Below are 17369 nucleotides of genomic sequence, written 5' to 3'. Positions count from 1 at the left end.
AATTTACGCGACTAACAACGGCTAAAATACAAACTTTTAATTCTCAAGTTTAATTTCGAAAATTAATTTCGGAATCCTAAAAGTTTTCCATCGAGTCGCGCCAAAGTTTTCTCGAAAAGTTTGCGCGAGGTTATTATTCACATCGAGATTTAATACTCGAGGATATACACGAGACGAAACGCCGGAAATAATCACACAAAGTCCCGAACAAATTAAACTCAAAACAATTAAAAATACAAATTAAATTCTAAATTAATTGGCAAACAACGAGCGGCACAGGTGGGCTTTTCAAAAACTGGCATTCCTCATACGAGGGAAGTATGCGCGTTACGACTGACGTTTCAGTGTTGCCAATTTAAGGCGCGCACAGATGGCCTCACGGACACACGTTCAGCGGGTAAGGATTTTGTACAAGACGATTTTGAGGTTACATCGGGGCTTACCGGCCCAGATACAGCCCCTGGGCAATAATTATGTGCGCGACGAGTTTAAGAGGCACAAGAAATGCTCCGAGAGCGAGGCGATTACCTTCCTCCGCGAGTGGACCGTGAGTAGAAACGCGTCGATTATCGAGATTGTGAAGGTTATGTTTACGTTGGAGTGAACGAGAATCGTTAACGAAGGCCTCGAGACGCTCGCTCGATTTTCACGGGACATAATTAATCTCTCCCGTAGGATTACGCGGCCTCTCTCGCCGAACAGCTGGGCTTAAGGGGCCCTCACACAGGACAGCCGCTGGGTAAGTGTCTGGAGGAGGAGGACCTCGAGTTGCTGCGGGACGAGCAAGTGTGTCAGTTGTACGAATTGATGATCGCGGCCACAGGGAAAACGGGGGGCAAGTCGAAAGATGAAACATAATTAATGTGTACCTAGATCTTGAACGGAAGTTGAGCGGTACTTGAACTCTTAGAATTGTATCGTCGCATTTTTTGTAAAATGTAAATAAACATAATTAATTTATTTTCAATATTGTGCATCGAGTGCATTTCAGCCATTTCACTGAGATAATTTGAAACTGATAGTAGGTAATCTAATGTCCCAAGTAGTAGTGTTGATTAGTGTGTACTTCCACCACGCGTGGAAAGAGCCTGAAGATGAAATTCTGGCATGAATCGGCAAGTTTGATATTAGCAGCGCAAAAATGCAATCCCGCGGCATCGTCTACAGTTGTAAGTGTACAGGGTAACGTATGTAAATATGTAAATTCTATTTACATGATGAAATTTTCATCTGCAATTATTCTATGGGTCTATGGGTATATGTTCTTTTCAGCTGCACTGCTGCACTTGTGCAATTAGAGTGAAAAAAAATATGTTTGTCTCTTTCTAACTTATACACTTATACGGCTATGATGACGTGAATAAGAAAATCATGATGGAACGATTTAATATCGAATTATTGCCTCAAATATAATTTTGATATTAATATATATATATATATATATATATATAATATATATTAATTATAATTAATATATATATCGGCAGAAAAATTCACAGTATAAAAAAAATATCCATCTTGTATCCACTTTTTTAATCAATGTTGATAATAAATGTTGATTAAAAAAGTTAATTAAAATATATATATATTTTTTTTTATTTTTTTTTATTCATATATAATATTTTAATTAAAATGAAATATAGGCAATATTTGCGAATATAATGACATATGTTTCGAAATGGACGTATATAAAAACGTACAGAAGGATTTATATATATATTTTTTTTTTCAGAGCAATTATAAACTGCTATGGTTGAAACGTCATCAAAAATCAAGTTTCATGCCAGGGATGTACGTCTTCCCGGGTGGCGCCATAGATTCAGTTGATTCTACTCCGAAATGGCGCGAAATCTTCGCCGCCTTCGGTGTCAACAACGACAGATTCGCGTCTCTAGAGCCAAAGATTGCGACGCGACCAGAGATCTATCGATCGATACAGAACGAACTGCCAAGAGAGATCTCGTTACGCATCACGGCCATTCGCGAGACCTTCGAGGAGTCTGGAATACTGATATGCAGACATAAAAATGACAGAACAGTTACTAATTGGGCCAAATTCGTGTCGCGTAAGAAATTGCACAAAATAAACATATTGCATATTGGATACTTACAATTAATGTCAATTGTGTAATTTTTAGTCCCGAAAGATGAATTGCAAATGTGGCAAACCAAGGTGCATAACAATGCCACAGATTTCCTTGCTCTTTGCGAGAAGTTGGAGTGCTATCCAGATTTGTGGGCATTGCGCGAATGGAGAAATTGGTTGACACCTACAGATATGCCTAAACGCTTCAATAATATGCTTTATTTAGCCTGCCTGCCATCGATACCTTATGCTGAATATGAAGCCCTTGAAATGGAAGATCTGAAAGTAAGATATATTTGACAATATATACAGTTTTCAATAAAATATATATCTGTTACGAAAACTGATAACTGGAAACAAATTTAGTGGGAAAGGCCAGAGGATTTGTTGTCAGTGGATGGTATCTTTCCACTGCCACAACAATGTGAAATTGCAAGGTTCATTAAAATTAAAAGTATAGATGAGCTGATAGATCTTACGATGGAACAACGCAATATTAGAGAGGCATTGCAGTTATATTTTCCGGTACATAAACTAAAGTCTTTTATTGATTAAACTCATACGAAGCAAATAATCTAATGTAATATATTGTATTTCATAATTATAGGTACGTATACAGTTAAAAGATGGTGAGGTGTGTCTCTTGCCTGAAGACACGATGTATCCAAAAGAAGTTAATTTATTACACAAACAAAAAATTGATAAGTCAGATATCACCATACACAAATATCGCGAGATGACACGAATAAAAAATAGAATAGAATATAGGGATACACAAATAAAAATAATCTTTACTGATTCACATGGTAAAGATAATTGTGTGGAATTTTCAAGCCTTAGTTACTCAAAAGCTGGAATTAAAAATATTTCCCAATTAAAGACTACCAAAAATAAGCTCTAAAATAAAGTATAAGACATTCTTTTGTTTCAACATTATTTTTTTGCATGTTAAATATTAAATAACTTGATAAAGTAGAAAAATTAGATATTAAATAACTTTATACGCGTGTAAACAAATTCTTGAAATATAATATAGAAGAAATGATTTATATATTTTTGTAAAATATATAAGATTGTTATATTTATATACAATAAATTAACAAACTATACATATGAACCTAAATTAAACCTTCGCCAACTGTATATAAAATTAGTATTTAAATTTTCCAAAACAAATATACACGTATAATGAATATTTTAAATATGTAAAATATATTTTTTAAAATTGGCGGTTGTTTCGCATCTAAAAAAGTGGCTATGAAAATGAGACTTAAATTTCTGAACTGTCACGTTTACGTGACTCCATCGATGAAAAACAACAGTTAATTCATTTATTGTATATAAATATTGTAATAAATTTATTGTAATAATTTATTATAATAAATTTATTGTATATAAATTTATTGTAATAATTTATTGTATATAAATTTATTGTATACAATTTCGGAAAGTTGGCTCGAGAGCGTCCCTTGCCCGCTACGAACCTTCAGAATTCGCGTGTAATATACAGCGAGCCTCGGGAGGAAAGCCATGCGAACGCGGCTTGAGGCGTCGCGCGCCGGGAGACAGCGCCACCGGAGGACAGCGCGGCGAGAATCGGCACTAGCGCCTCTCTCTCTCCCGACGAAGGGAAGGCGAATCGATATTCCGCTCAAATATTGACTCCGCGATTGTGTGTGCGGTGTGTCGCGAGAGCGAGCGCGCGCGAGAGAGAGTCCGTCCCGTGCAGTTAGGCGGTGATGCTCCTTTAAAAAAGTGGAGTGCTCCCCGAGTGCGCGCGCGAGCGGGAAACAATCTGTCCTCCCGAGGGAATCGCTCTCCGAGAGTGCCGTAAGCGCGCAGCGAGGTGCGTAAGTTGGTCACGTTGGGATAGTGCGCGGATAGACGGTACCAGTCCGGCGACGAGGACGAGGACGAGGACGACGGTGGCCGACAGGACGAGCCGCAGCGGAGGAAATATGCTGCCGCGGGCGAGGACGAGCACGCTGCTCCGCGGGCTGCTGGCCCTGTGCGTCGGGCTGAACCACGCGAGCCTCGCGTCCGCCTTCGAGTCGACACCTCCGAGCTCCTACGGCAACGATCATGGTGGAGGTGATTCCCGTCTTAGCGTCTCTCTTGCCCCGGCGGCCTACATTCGTCCACCTGGCGTACCTGGCGTACCTGGCGGAGGCGATGACAGATGGAGAGGAGCTCGCGTACGCGCCTCCTCTCCATCTGTCATCGCGGACGGGGACGTCGCGACGCGGGCGACCCGCAGGTGCCCGCGGCACCTGCGGCTCGCCGAAGCTGTTATGGCGATTTCATTGACCGTGCCCCGTCTCTCATTGCACAATACGACGAGTTGAACGTTGCACTGCGCCCACCCGGTCGATATATCGCCGCCGCCGCGAAACGGGCGAGAAAAGAAAGGCGGCTGTTAAACTCGGCTCCCTCCTCCTCCTCCTGTCGAGCGGCTCTTTTTTTCGGTCTCTCTCTTTCTCTCTCTCTCTCTCTCTCTCTCTCTCACTGTCCCCGTGAATCGTCCCGGAATGCGAGAAAACGGAGACGAGAGATCGGGAAAAATGCGGGGGAGTCTCTTAAGGAATCCGACCGGCCGCACTCGATTGTTGACGTCGAATTCCCCTGACAGATGTTGCGACGTGATATAAGAGGATATTGGGACGCCGGATATAAATTCCGAGTAGGATCCTGGCTCGGCCTGCTTAGATTTTCCGTGATTTTTACGTAAAATCGATCTCTCCCGTGTCGCGATATTCCGATTCTCGGCGAGCGAAATTATTGACGAGCGATTGAATTTTGTTTTTTCTTTCTTTCTCTTTTTTTTTTTTGCGCTTGGAAAATTCCATTCGCCGAAATGTGGGATTTTGGATGTGTGTTTTTTGCGCCATTAACGTGTCTGAATTCGCGAAATGTCGAAAGTAATCGGGTTATGCAAAATTGTGCGATGCGGCTGAAATTTATTCGCGCATTCGTAAGCGACGCGATGATAAAATTCGAAGTGCTCGATGCGACACAAGATTGCCGTTGAGAATGATATAATGATATACTACATACTACACCTATTTTATTTGCATTTAACATAATTGCCTCCTCGCGTTGTATCTGGAAATGATCGACTGCAGTATTCCAAGACTCGAATTTAATCTAATATAAACAAAAAAACGAGTGCGTGATAGTAGATGAATAGTAATAACATCTGGAAGATAAATAATCGTCTCATGTTACTCGATAAGACATTGGATATGTACATTTTTATAATAATTGTTTCCTTTTACATTTTTTTTGTACATACGTATTTTTTTATATATTATTATGTATATTTTTCTTATATATTATTATATATTTTTTTATATATTATTATATATATTATTTTTTATATATTATATATTTATATATTATTTTTTTATGTATTATGTTTTCTTATTTTTTATTTAATTGCAAAATATTACAAGATGATTAATTTTACTTGCGTGTATTTTTTATATATCTTTTTATTTAAATTGCCAAGTGTTATAATAAGAGAGTTAATTTTATGTCAAGGTACACGATAATAATGTTTCAAAAACCTCGTGTAATTTTATCTGTATAATTAAATGCACTTTTGGCGCAGAATGGGGCTGGAAACCCCTCTGACAATTACTTGGGGTTCGATTACGATCATTCACCGAATGACGCTGTTAGTCATGCTCGTCGGAATAACAAACTAGGTGTGAATCATCAATCGTTGGAAAAAGGAGCCTGGGGAGTAAAATTAGACTGATTTCGGCCCAAAAGTAAAGTGATGTGAATCTAATATTCCCGTCCGTGAAGAGAGGGATCGTGTTACGCGTGTTAAAAATATTTGGTTGCATCTCGCGACGCACGTGTGTATGTTTATGTGCGTGTGCGTCTAGAGCCTGGAGCCGATCGTTAATTATTCCTAATCACTCGCCACTAAAATTAGAATGAATCCGTGAATGATACGTGACGTTTTGAAAAATGTTTGAAGCTTCCTGTAGTGAATTTGCATGTCGCGATAATTGAATGAATACACTGAGGAAAAAATTATCTTGAAATAAAAAAATTTTAGTTAACTCAAGAAAGCCATTTATTCGGTGGGTATTAATCACGTATTTACTTGTATTCAAAACGTCTGTTTGCTTAAGTTAAGTATTTATTTACATATGTTTAAAAAAATATATATGCTTAAAAAATATAATTTTTAATGATATATTTTTATTTTAATATTACAAAATATTTATTAAAATGCATTTTTTATTCCCAAAAATTAAAAAATTTTTTAATTTAAAAAAATAATATATTTAATTTAATAAATTATAGTATATATTTTACGAAAATAGTATTTAAATATAAAAAAATATATAAATGAAAATAATGTACTTAATATAACACGCATATTTAATTAAAATTAAATGCTTTTGCTTAAATGAAATAAACAATTCCTTCCATTTAAAGCAAAAGTTTCAAGAAAACAAATTTATTTGATTTAAAAAAATTTTTCCCTCAGTGTATACCTTGCTGACCCTGATGTGTCCCGGTATACGATAATGCCGTATATGTCAAAGTATATTTCACATACGAATAATTAATTAACGATCGCGGTGGTAATTATCGGTTCCTAAAATTAGATGTCCCATCGATTGAATCGAATAATGAGATTGCCAGAATTTAAATGGTGATCTCATTACGACGAGGGATACGATGTTAATTAAGCGACACTATCCGCAATTTAATTTTTTAATTTTTTGTCTACAATCTTATTATTATTATTTTCTATAGGTTTTAAAGTAAGTTCATTTAAAGTAAAAAAATATTTTATACATTTCGGCGATCGATGCATTATTAGCAATTTATATATATGTACATAAAATTGTTTTTTATTACGTATTAAATTGTTTTATTATACTGAGATGAGTCACAATTACACACATGCATTGCTAGAAATCGCGTAAAAATGTTACACGTGATTTTTAATGCGGAAATTGTTTATACATTCATGTTTATTGGTAGTAAACTCTCGTGATACGTATGTATATTATTAACAGATTATAATTGCGTATATAAAAATTCGCCATGTGTATACGATTTTATTTCGTAAACGGTTTTTTATAAAGCGAAATGTCAATTTTGATGCATCTGTTATAGCGATAATTGTAGGATAATCGAAAAGCGTATTATGCATACGTTCCATAATTGACTTTCCTTCCACGATCGAAAGCGATTGCTCATAAATAATTGCTCGGTGCTAGTACAAAATATGCACATATTATAATCGCGAAAATATGTAAATCTGATGTTATTCACCGATTTAGCATATCGGACTGTCGTCCATTTTCACACCCAAATTTTCGGTATAATTAACGCGATAGTATCTCCAGAAATTTTCAATGAAATGCCATATTTCACGTACTCCTTTATAAAAAATATCCAATATTAAATGTCCTGATATTTCAGTCTTATTTTTAAAATTTTATTAAAATACAAGAGAATTAAATATATAAGATTATTTAAATCAAAGAGTATGAATAAAAATTTATCATTGATTATCTTGTTTTTGCTCTACTTTTATTCTCTTGAACTTTAAAAACTTTTGATTCCGCTAAAACTTTTACCAAGAGAAAATTTATTTGAGATCGATCTACCTGTCAAATGTATAACCTGGTGATTCTAGGTCATACTGTGTCGCGAAAGCTTACATAAAAACATTACTTGTTTGAGCGCTGCTGAAAATTTTAGCGTTATTAATTAATATTTTATTATAACTGCGAACGTAAACAAACACACTCTTCTTCCAACTATATTGTTTATAACTATATTATTTAATATTCTCATTATGTATGTTGAAGAAGTTGATGAGTTAACGGGCTGCTGCCTCTTTTGTTTCACTTAACCCATTTCCGCTAAATTTTACATTCTTTCCTTTTTTTGTCCACGAAAACCGCGCGCTCGGAATATTTCCTGATGCTTAATTAAAAAGTTCGCTTGTTATACGCGGCGGTAGATTTTACCGGTCGTTTTCAAATGCGCGTTAACCAACGTAAAATTGATTCATTAATTTTTAATAGCTTTGTTAAGATGGGATGGAATTTAAGATTTACCTCATTAAAAAATCCATCGGTGCAACGGCAAGAAACATATCGCCAGAATGATTTTATCTAATGAAAAAAAGCAATAAGCATCGCAGAAAACGATATTAGACATTTTGCTGGTCGAGATATGATGTGCTTATGCGAAATAAATTCGTGTGTGAAGTGGCCTTAATGACATTTTCGTTTAACGAGGGACTGTACACTGAGGAAAAAATGATCTTGAGATAAAAAAATTTTAGTTAACTCAAGAAAGCTATTTATTCGGTACTAATCACGTATTTACTTGTATTCAAAACGTCTGTTTGCTTAAATTAATTTATTTATTTACGTATGTTTAAAAAAATATGTATACTTAAAAAAATTTTTTAATGAAATATTTTTATTTTAATTTTACAAAATATTTATTAAAATGCATTTTTTATTCTCAAAAATTTAAAATTTTTTAATTTTAAACAATAATATATTTAATTTAATAAATTATAGTATATATTTTACGAAAATAGTATTTAAATATAAAAATATATAAATGAAAATAATGTACTTAATAACATGCATATTTAATTAAAATTAAATGCTTTCGCTTAAATGAAATAAACAATTCCTTCCATTTAAAGTAAAAGAAAACAAATTTATTTGATTTAAAAAAATTTTTACCTCAGTGATAGATTCACTCTATCATAGGCTCTGTCATATCGTCTCGAGATAAAGATTGATGAAATCAGACGGTCTATCTTCCGAGAAAAGTTATCTGAGAGAAGGAAACGAAACCTGCTGCGAGGAATGCGAGGGTCACGATTCCATTAGAAATAGCGAAACTGATGAGGTAGTCCTTTTTTTCCCGCTAAACGAGGAGAATCGATGTTGATTAACCGTGTACACGTGTTTTGCAGTTCCACGACTGGACCTGGAAAGCCTCGAGAGCGGATATCATGGCCTGGTCAAGGAGAACGAAACTCTGGTCGAGGTCACGCCGCAGATCCGCGCCCTGGGAACGAAAGTTTGCTCCTTCCGCATCGCGAACAAGCATCACGGCGAGGCGCCGTTCGAGATCGTCCTGAAGGAGAAAGGGATGGCCGAGCTGCGGGCGTTTCGGGTCCTGAATTGCGAAAAACGCCGCAATTACAAGTTCGACATCGCCGCAGTCGGCTGCAATGGAGCGCAATCCGAGAAGTATGTCCTGCACTCGCCTGTAAAGACATCAACATTCACTTTCGTGCTCGAGCGATCGTACAGCGAATTTTTCCAGCCGCTCGCTGTATTATACTCGACTCGAGTATTGAGTAACGAGGGCACAAAAAACGCGCATTTGCTCAAGAAAATTCCCCGAGATAAAAGTAAACTCGAGAAAAGTAGAGCGGAATGAACGATACGGAAGAACTATATACTTAAGTTTATAATTGCGAGAGCTAGTCCGGTTCAGCACGAGACTGCTTCATTGCTGAAAAAAGTTCCCCATCTATGATGCTCCCAGATAAGTTCACCTGAGATTTACACTTCCATCTCTCGGGCTTCTCTTTTCATGCAAAGCAGTTATCTTTTTCTACTGCAACTCACATAACTGAGAGGAAACTTTTGTTGAAAAGTAAAGATAACAATAGCTGTAAAGTAATATAAATATATTTCGTTCAACTCTTTCTGGCCTCTGAAAAAAATATGCCACACAAATGCTCGTGAATATTTAAAAATATATATATTTGCAAGAGCGCAAGGTTTTTTTTCATTAAAATTAATGGACATTTTATCAAACGAAATACTCGTACGAAATCACTCTCTTTTGCATATTTATTATGCATAAGAGGAAGAGAGAGAGAGAGAGAGAGAGAGAGAGAGAGAGAGAGAAAGAGGGCGAGAAAGAAATGTAATATATTCATTATGTTTTTGGCTGGAGGGAACAAATATTATTATTCTATAATGTTTACATTATAATTTGAATTTCATATATGTCCAAAGATATGCATAAGTATAAATTATGATCATCATTACATTATACGCACTATCACATTATTATCATAACACGTTAGTTACAGATAACTGAAAAGTTATAACAAAACGTCTCGTATGTTACACTACATCGGGCGTGTTTTATCTTGTGTTTATCTGTAGTTGAAATCGTAATAAGTCATTCTGCGAATGTAGGTCATCGGATCGTGCGTCGCCAATTTTTCCGGTCTGCACCGACGCACCGTGTATGCCATACTAAACGTGTATCGACTAAATGAGGAAATAACTCCCGGCTTGAGTGCACAAATTTTCTCATTACGAGGCTGTGTGATTTCACACCCGCTCGAAACAATAACTGCCGTCTATTCCCTCGCGTTTGCCCCTGATCTGCCCCGATAAATGTTACACAATTCTCGAAATAAAACATTCACGTGACACATAATAAAATTAAAACATTAAAAATAAAAGATTTTACGATATATCTCTGTGAAATTTGAAATGCGAAGTTTTTGTCGAAAACCTTTGTTAAAAATGTTACGTTTGATTAAAATTAAATTAAAATTGTTACATTTGACATGTAATTGTATATATATATATATAATTTTTTTCTGCATATTGTGTAAAACTTGAACTGCGAAGCATAGAAGAGTCATAAATCACGTAAACATTTTTCAATTTCGTGCGAAAAACATAATGTTCGTGACAAATAGAAGTAATAAATTTTGCAGTGTATGTGGGTGAAATTAGAGTAAAAAACAGGAAGCTCGCAATTGCAGAGATAATTCGCCGTGAAAAGCTAATACGCCCTGTTTCCAACCGGAATCTCTCTCTCACCTCGCCACCAACGAATCGACAGATCAATAGTGAAACATCTCGTACATACGTGCACAATGTACGATGCTTTCATATGAAAGATTTCGTGCTGAATTTTTCATGCAGCGCGTTGTAACGAAATTTTACTTCGACTACCGTCATATGAAATTATGGCGATATCGATCGGCTGATATCGCGTGGCTCAATCACTATTGCCTCGCCGAGATAATTTCGCATCATAATTTCTAATTAGAATATCCACATGTGCCTCCGATATTATTATGATATTAATGCGGAAGGGTCAAGCGGGAGGACGATATCCTGGTCCGATTTATTACTGCACACTTTCTATTCCTGGCATATTTTCCACGCATTGATTTAGCCGTGTCTAAAATTTCAAACGTAAATAGATTCCCCGAGTATGTATGTAACTCAAACGGCTATTGTTTGAACGTGTGTTTTCAGCAAACGAAACAATTCCGAGTCGAAATTCAATCCTTTTCGTTCGTACATACGGTCTCTGCGGTATATCGTTTTATTGACTTTTCCGTTGTATGCCACATATTAAATTTCCGATACCCGCACCAAAGCGGGCACTGTCATATAAATGTTTTACATTAAGTATATATCGACAGTATTTGTTCCGCCATAATTCTTTTAAATTCTTTTCTAACGCAAACGTACAATACGAGCTCTCTCGTCATGTGACACGCGGAAATGCTCAAAAATACATAGCTTCCTCTCATCGACATTGCAAATCTATTGTTATTGCCACTTTGTGAAATGTAACTTTTAATTAATTCGAAAATTCATTACATTTAAACTGCGAATTTGCAAAGATTGCATACAAGTGCATGAGAGTTGCTATTTATTTTTTATTTTGTCATAAAAATTATTAGATTATATCCTCTATATACTCGGAAAATAAAATCTCTTTTATAAATTTACTCTGGAGATTGGTAGAATTATATTGCAAATCCTCGGCTGTAATCCGCCCTGAAAATACTCTTTCCTGATAGGTGGATAAACTCTTTTAAATCCGCTATATAGTCTGATACATTTATAGCTTAAAAGCTTAAAGGTTTCTAATTCATAAGGTTTATCAATAAATTACACAAATTTGTTTCCAAGTAAATAGAGGAAATATAATATCGACTGCAAAAAAAAAAAAAATAGAGATAAATACAAATGTGAGAATTTGGAGGATTTAGTATTCCAGACCTTCTCATGCATCTTATATTCTTCATACTTTTACGATATCTCATCTCCGCACACAGAGAAAAATGTATACTGTATTCAAGAAAATATTATTTATTAATTATTATTTATTAAATATTATTTTAAGTATATTATAAATTTGTATATCCGCAAATATATCACAAGCATTAAATTTAATTGAATATATTCTGAATTTTAGTAAGTGCAGTATTTTAGTCAAGAATATTAAATTAAAACAAAAATTTGATTTGCTTACTACAAGAGTTGACGTAAAATAAGTTTGATTTTTCTTTGACAACTTTACAATATTCTTGAAGAGAAAATAAATTCTTCTTTTGACTACATGATAATGAGATTTTCTAATACTTGTGATGAGTATATTTTAAGATTATTATCAAGAATATATTCAAAAATATATATTCAAGAATATATATATTATTCATTATATTTTTAAGAATATATATTTTATTCATATATATTTTATTCATTTTTTAAGAATATATATTTTATTCATTATATTTTAAGATTATTATTTTAAGATTATTATTATATATCAAGAATATATTCAAGAATATATATAGCTTTATTGAAGAAAACTATTACTTGAAACAAGAAAAATAAACTGAGTAATCGCTTTTCTTGGCAGTAGAATGATATTTTTCTCTGTGCAGAAGAGATAATCTTGTAATACCCTATAATACCTTGTAACGTACCTTGATATTATTCCAGCGCCACCGTTCACATTACCGTGGTTGATGTCAATGAGTACGCGCCACAATTTCTTCAGCCAGCCTACGTCAGCACCGTGGACGAGGGTCGCCTCTACGAGGAGGTGGTCCGCGTCGAGGCGTCCGACCGGGACTGCACGCCCAAGTTCGGCGACGTCTGTAAGTACGAGATCCTCACCGCCGATCAACCGTTCATCATCGACAACGAGGGCGCCATTCGCAACACCGAGCCCCTGGACTACGAGCGTTCGCACAATTATATCCTCAGCGTGGTCGCCTACGACTGCGGCATGAAACAATCGGCGCCGGCGATGGTGACGGTCAAGGTGAATCGCGTGTGCGCACCTGGATGGCGTGGCATCCCCGAGAGAGTCGACTATGCCGCGGGGGTTGGTTCGCAGCCTCTCTTGCCTTCGGCGAGACTCGACCTCTGCGACGCGCCCTGCATCCTGCGAAACGTGCGTGCCACCCTGACTCTGGCCACGGATCACATCGGCAAGGGCTGCGATCGCGATACTTATGGGGTACGCAGCCAGCGGAAATTGTGCGGCGCCTCGCGGGACAGCGTGGACCTGCTACCGACTCCTGGGCCCACGGGCTCCTGGACAGCGTCCCTGTCTAGAGACGAGGGTAGAGAAGCTGACGAGATCTTCGAGTTTGACGGCGTGGACTCGGCAGCGATTGTGCCGAATGACGTGCTGGAGCACAGCTTGGCGCAAAAGTTCACCATCGGCGTCTGGGTCAAGCACCGACCACGTCCACGACAGGATCCGCACGTTAAGGAGCATATTTTGTGCGCTGCTGATGATCACAGTAAGGTTTTATATAGTAGTCGATGGTAAAAGGATTGTGTTGTTTTAACGGCATGATATTTTTAGTTAATCAATATTTATTATTTTGAATCGTACGATTACTTTTCAACGTTATTACGGCTCAAGTAGCTCTTTTTACCTTGTTGAATTCGCTTCATTTATTCCATTGAATTTTGTTTCCTTTACTTTTATTAATGAGAAACTTTCAAGAAGAAGAAAACTATTATAAGTAATTTCCTTCTCTTCTTTCAAAAGCGTTAATTTTAACATTATTTATATATATTTCTTCAAATAATTCTTTCAAAATTTTACGAAATCAAAGATTGTCTCTGTACTATCAGTTATGTCAAGTTCCATTTGATCATGTTGTTACAATTACCCTGATTGACTTTATAACAGGAAAACAAGGAGCGAGCTAAGCCAATAATTCCAGTTTTCCTTTATATACCTGAGAGAGACAATAATCATTTTAGACAGCTGATAAGCTCATCGGTCGTTCCGATGTCAACTGATGTTCGTCGACGTAATCGTTGTTAGCAGAATACATTACGTGCGCTCAAGCGTTAAAATATACACGCTCGCTTCGCGGAAACGCTAGGTATTATCGTGAAGTTTCGAACAAAGCGGCTTAATCCTTGCAGAGAATGAATTTTGGCAAGAAATCAGGTCGCTCGCGCGCATTTATAGGTCGTCGCTTACGCTCGCTCTCTCGCGAAGAGTTAAACTCAAATATCCTGCCTATCTGCCTCTCTCTCTCTCCTCCCACATCCCCCTAGTTTGAAATACAAATCTTTCTAAATACCGGTCTCTATGCGCGACATGTAATCCTGAGTTATACAGGGTGTTTCAGACCACCCGTACCACCCATTTAAAACTAGAGAAGTGGTTATTTCAAACATGTAAAAACATTTTCTTGATAAATCGGGTGCGCTCTATCAAATGGTGATATTTTCAACTTCTAGTTCCGGCCGGAAATATGCGATTCAGACCGGAAGTGCATTTTTTTAAATGGAAGCCTCTATTTTTTATTGCATATCCTTGTAGCTTACCTCGAGAGCTTTTCAAAACACTATAATAAATTATTTTTCCATGAAGTACTTTTCGAGTTATGAGGCTTGAAATCATTTCTTAATTTTACATAAACCATAAAATATCTTGTAAAATATTCATTTCTCGATTATCTTACCTTAATACTTTTATATACAAAATAATGAGAGGAATCAATTGGTGTCAAGAAAATGTTTTTACTTTTTTGAAATAATCACTTCTCTAGTTTTTAAATGGATTGTACGGGTGGTCTGAAACACCCTGTATAAATGTTCTCTCTCTCTCTCTCTCTCTCTATCTATCTCTCTCGTTCTTCCTCTTCGCTAAGTTTTCCTCTTCATCTCCTTTCACGTGAAATTCTCCTCTCCCTTTAATGTCGCCGTCGTGCGCATCTTTATTACGCGGCGATGCCACGAAAGGTGCAACTAATGCTGCACGCCGTTTCAATTACAGAGATGAATAGGCATCATTACGCCCTGTTCATAAGGAACTGCAGATTGATTTTGCTCCTGCGACGCGACTTCTCCGAGGGCGATCCCAACATCTTCCGCGCCGCCGAGTGGCGTTGGAAGCTCGGCCAGGTATGCGACGACAAGTGGCACCACTACGCGATTCAGGTGGACTTCCCGCGGGTTAATCTTTACGTCGACGGCGAGGAGTGGCACGCCGACGAGAAGAATCCCGAGGTTATCGACGACTGGCCTCTACACCCGGCCAAAGGCGTCAACACCACCCTGGTAGTCGGCGCGTGCTGGCAAGGTTCCGAAAACAAGACTAAACACCATTTCCGTGGTTACCTCGCCGGCCTCTCCGTCTTAGTCGGCCGAAACGAGAAGCCGGAAGTGCTCTCCTGCCTGCGACGTTGCCAGGAGGGCATCCACGTGCCGCCCATGGATCTGCTGCAACCGGGCACTCAGTTGCTGACCAATTCCGACCTGACCGAGGTGCGTATCGACGGCGACAATCGCACGAACGTGGAGACCCTGCTGCGTCGTATCGGCTATTCCAACTCTCGACGTTTCCCGACACCCGGTCGCCGTAACTTCCGCCTTGACACGACAATCGTTTGCGAGGGCAGCGAGAACACGCCTCTACCGGTGCCAACCGTGCAATCCTACGTTACTGTACTGCCACCACCTCGACCGGGTATCACTGTCAACGGCACCGGTTACGTGGCCAGAGAGTACGCAGATTTCCGGCTGGGAGTGCGCGTATTTCCCGATGCCCGTGTCACCGCTGGATCTGCCGCCCGACTAGACGCCTGCGCTGTCAGCGTTTATCCCAGCCTTAATCCCGATCACGAAAGTCTGGGATTACCCGGCGACGCCCTGCTCGCATTCCACGACATCTCCGCCCGCGTTGATCGGGACGGCGTCGTCCTCTCGGGCGCGGATTCGCCCTACAATTACCAGCAGCTGATCCGTCTCATTATGTACACGAACCGCAAGCCGGCTTACTATCTCGATCGTGTCTTCAAGCTCACTTGCTCCGAACTGAGCGGTCGCTTCGCCAGCAACGAATACGTGCAGACCCTGGCTGTGATTCATCCCAAGGAGAAGACGACCGTTCCGCCGACACCTGCTGAACCGCCTATCGCCAGAATCGTGGAACCGGCACCCGGTCATGCGCAGCTCTCGCCGCACCATGCCGATCTGACAGAGGAATACGCTACAGCCGCGCTTCACGAGGGCAGTAGAACTATCGGTGGCACCGGTAGCAGCCACGCTGTGACCATCGTGGCCGCCGCTTGCATCGGTTTTCTACTACTGATGGCGGTAGTGGGCGCCGCGCGGGTCCGCGGGGCGGCCAAACGACGACGATCCGCTGGTGACGAGCTCGCCGCCGAGACGGAGATGGCCTGGGACGACTCCGCTCTCGCCATCACCGTGAATCCGATGGACAGGTTGACGGAGCAGGACCAACACCACCAGAGCCAGCGGGACGAGGACGTAGACGACTCCGGCAGCTCCGATTCCGAGGACGGCTCGTTCCGGGATGACGACCTTGACAGCTCCGACTGCGAGAACGATTGCGAGCTCGGCAACGGCCGGCACCGCCGTCACAATTCGCCGCACGATCTGGAATGGGATCATCGTGACGTTTAAATCACCCTACTATCTTTACACTGAGCATTCACATCCCCCCCTTTCTTCGCGGTTTTTGGCATTGAGAAGAGTACCGGCCGCGTGCCGCTTTCCGTAAAATTCCTCCACCGTTTCTCCACAACGTGGGGGTATCCCGCGAAGCTCTGTCTGCGAGTTTCGCGAGTTTATTCCGCGGGAGTAGTTTCGGATCATTATCTACACAGAGAAAAATATCATTCTACTGCCAAGAAAAGCGATTGCTCAATTTATTTTTCTCTTTTCAAGTAATAGTTTTCTTCAACAAAGAATATATTCTTGATAATAATCTTCGAATATACTCATCACAAGTGTTGGAAAATCTCATTATCATGCACCCAAAATAAGAATTTATTTTCTCTTCAAGAATATTGTAAAATTGTATCAAAGAAAAATCAAACTTGCTTTACGTCAACTCTTGTAGTAAGCAAACGAAATTTTTCTTTTAATTTAATATCCTTGACTAAAATACTGCACTTACTAAAATTCAGAATATATTCAATTAAAATTTAATG

General features: G+C 38.7%; 3 protein-coding genes across 4 annotated transcripts; all 3 read left to right on the top strand.

The window, feature by feature from the left end:
• Window positions 1-344: 344 nt before the first annotated feature.
• Window positions 345-892, top strand: LOC105248719 (succinate dehydrogenase assembly factor 3, mitochondrial). Its single transcript, XM_011253658.2, has 2 exons — window positions 345-547; window positions 676-892. Exons 1-2 carry the CDS (start codon window positions 371-373, stop codon window positions 856-858), a joined length of 360 nt encoding a protein of 119 aa, XP_011251960.1. The 5' UTR covers window positions 345-370; the 3' UTR covers window positions 859-892.
• LOC105248720 (nucleoside diphosphate-linked moiety X motif 19) lies at window positions 758-3005 on the top strand. Of its 2 annotated transcripts, XM_011253659.3 has the most exons (6): window positions 758-938; window positions 1023-1169; window positions 1733-2066; window positions 2139-2371; window positions 2453-2611; window positions 2694-3005. In XM_011253659.3, the coding sequence occupies exons 2-6, from the start codon at window positions 1095-1097 to the stop codon at window positions 2985-2987; spliced, it is 1095 nt and encodes a 364-aa protein (XP_011251961.1). In that variant the 5' UTR covers window positions 758-938; window positions 1023-1094; the 3' UTR covers window positions 2988-3005. The 2 variants fall into 2 exon arrangements, with proteins under 2 accessions (XP_011251961.1, XP_025263359.1); XM_025407574.1 differs by lacking the exon at window positions 758-938 and having other exon boundaries at window positions 1062-1182.
• Window positions 3006-3705: 700 nt separating this feature from the next.
• On the top strand, window positions 3706-17187 carry LOC105248718 (calsyntenin-1). The gene is made up of 4 exons (XM_025407546.1): window positions 3706-4177; window positions 9066-9345; window positions 12877-13688; window positions 15188-17187. The coding sequence occupies exons 1-4, from the start codon at window positions 4045-4047 to the stop codon at window positions 16837-16839; spliced, it is 2877 nt and encodes a 958-aa protein (XP_025263331.1). The 5' UTR covers window positions 3706-4044; the 3' UTR covers window positions 16840-17187.
• Window positions 17188-17369: the final 182 nt, after the last annotated feature.

Source organism: Camponotus floridanus, unplaced genomic scaffold (assembly GCF_003227725.1).
Source record: "Camponotus floridanus strain SB8 unplaced genomic scaffold, Cflo_v7.5 scaffold18, whole genome shotgun sequence".
Classification (NCBI taxonomy): domain Eukaryota; kingdom Metazoa; phylum Arthropoda; class Insecta; order Hymenoptera; family Formicidae; genus Camponotus; species Camponotus floridanus.
This window is presented reverse-complemented; position numbering and strand designations above follow the sequence as displayed.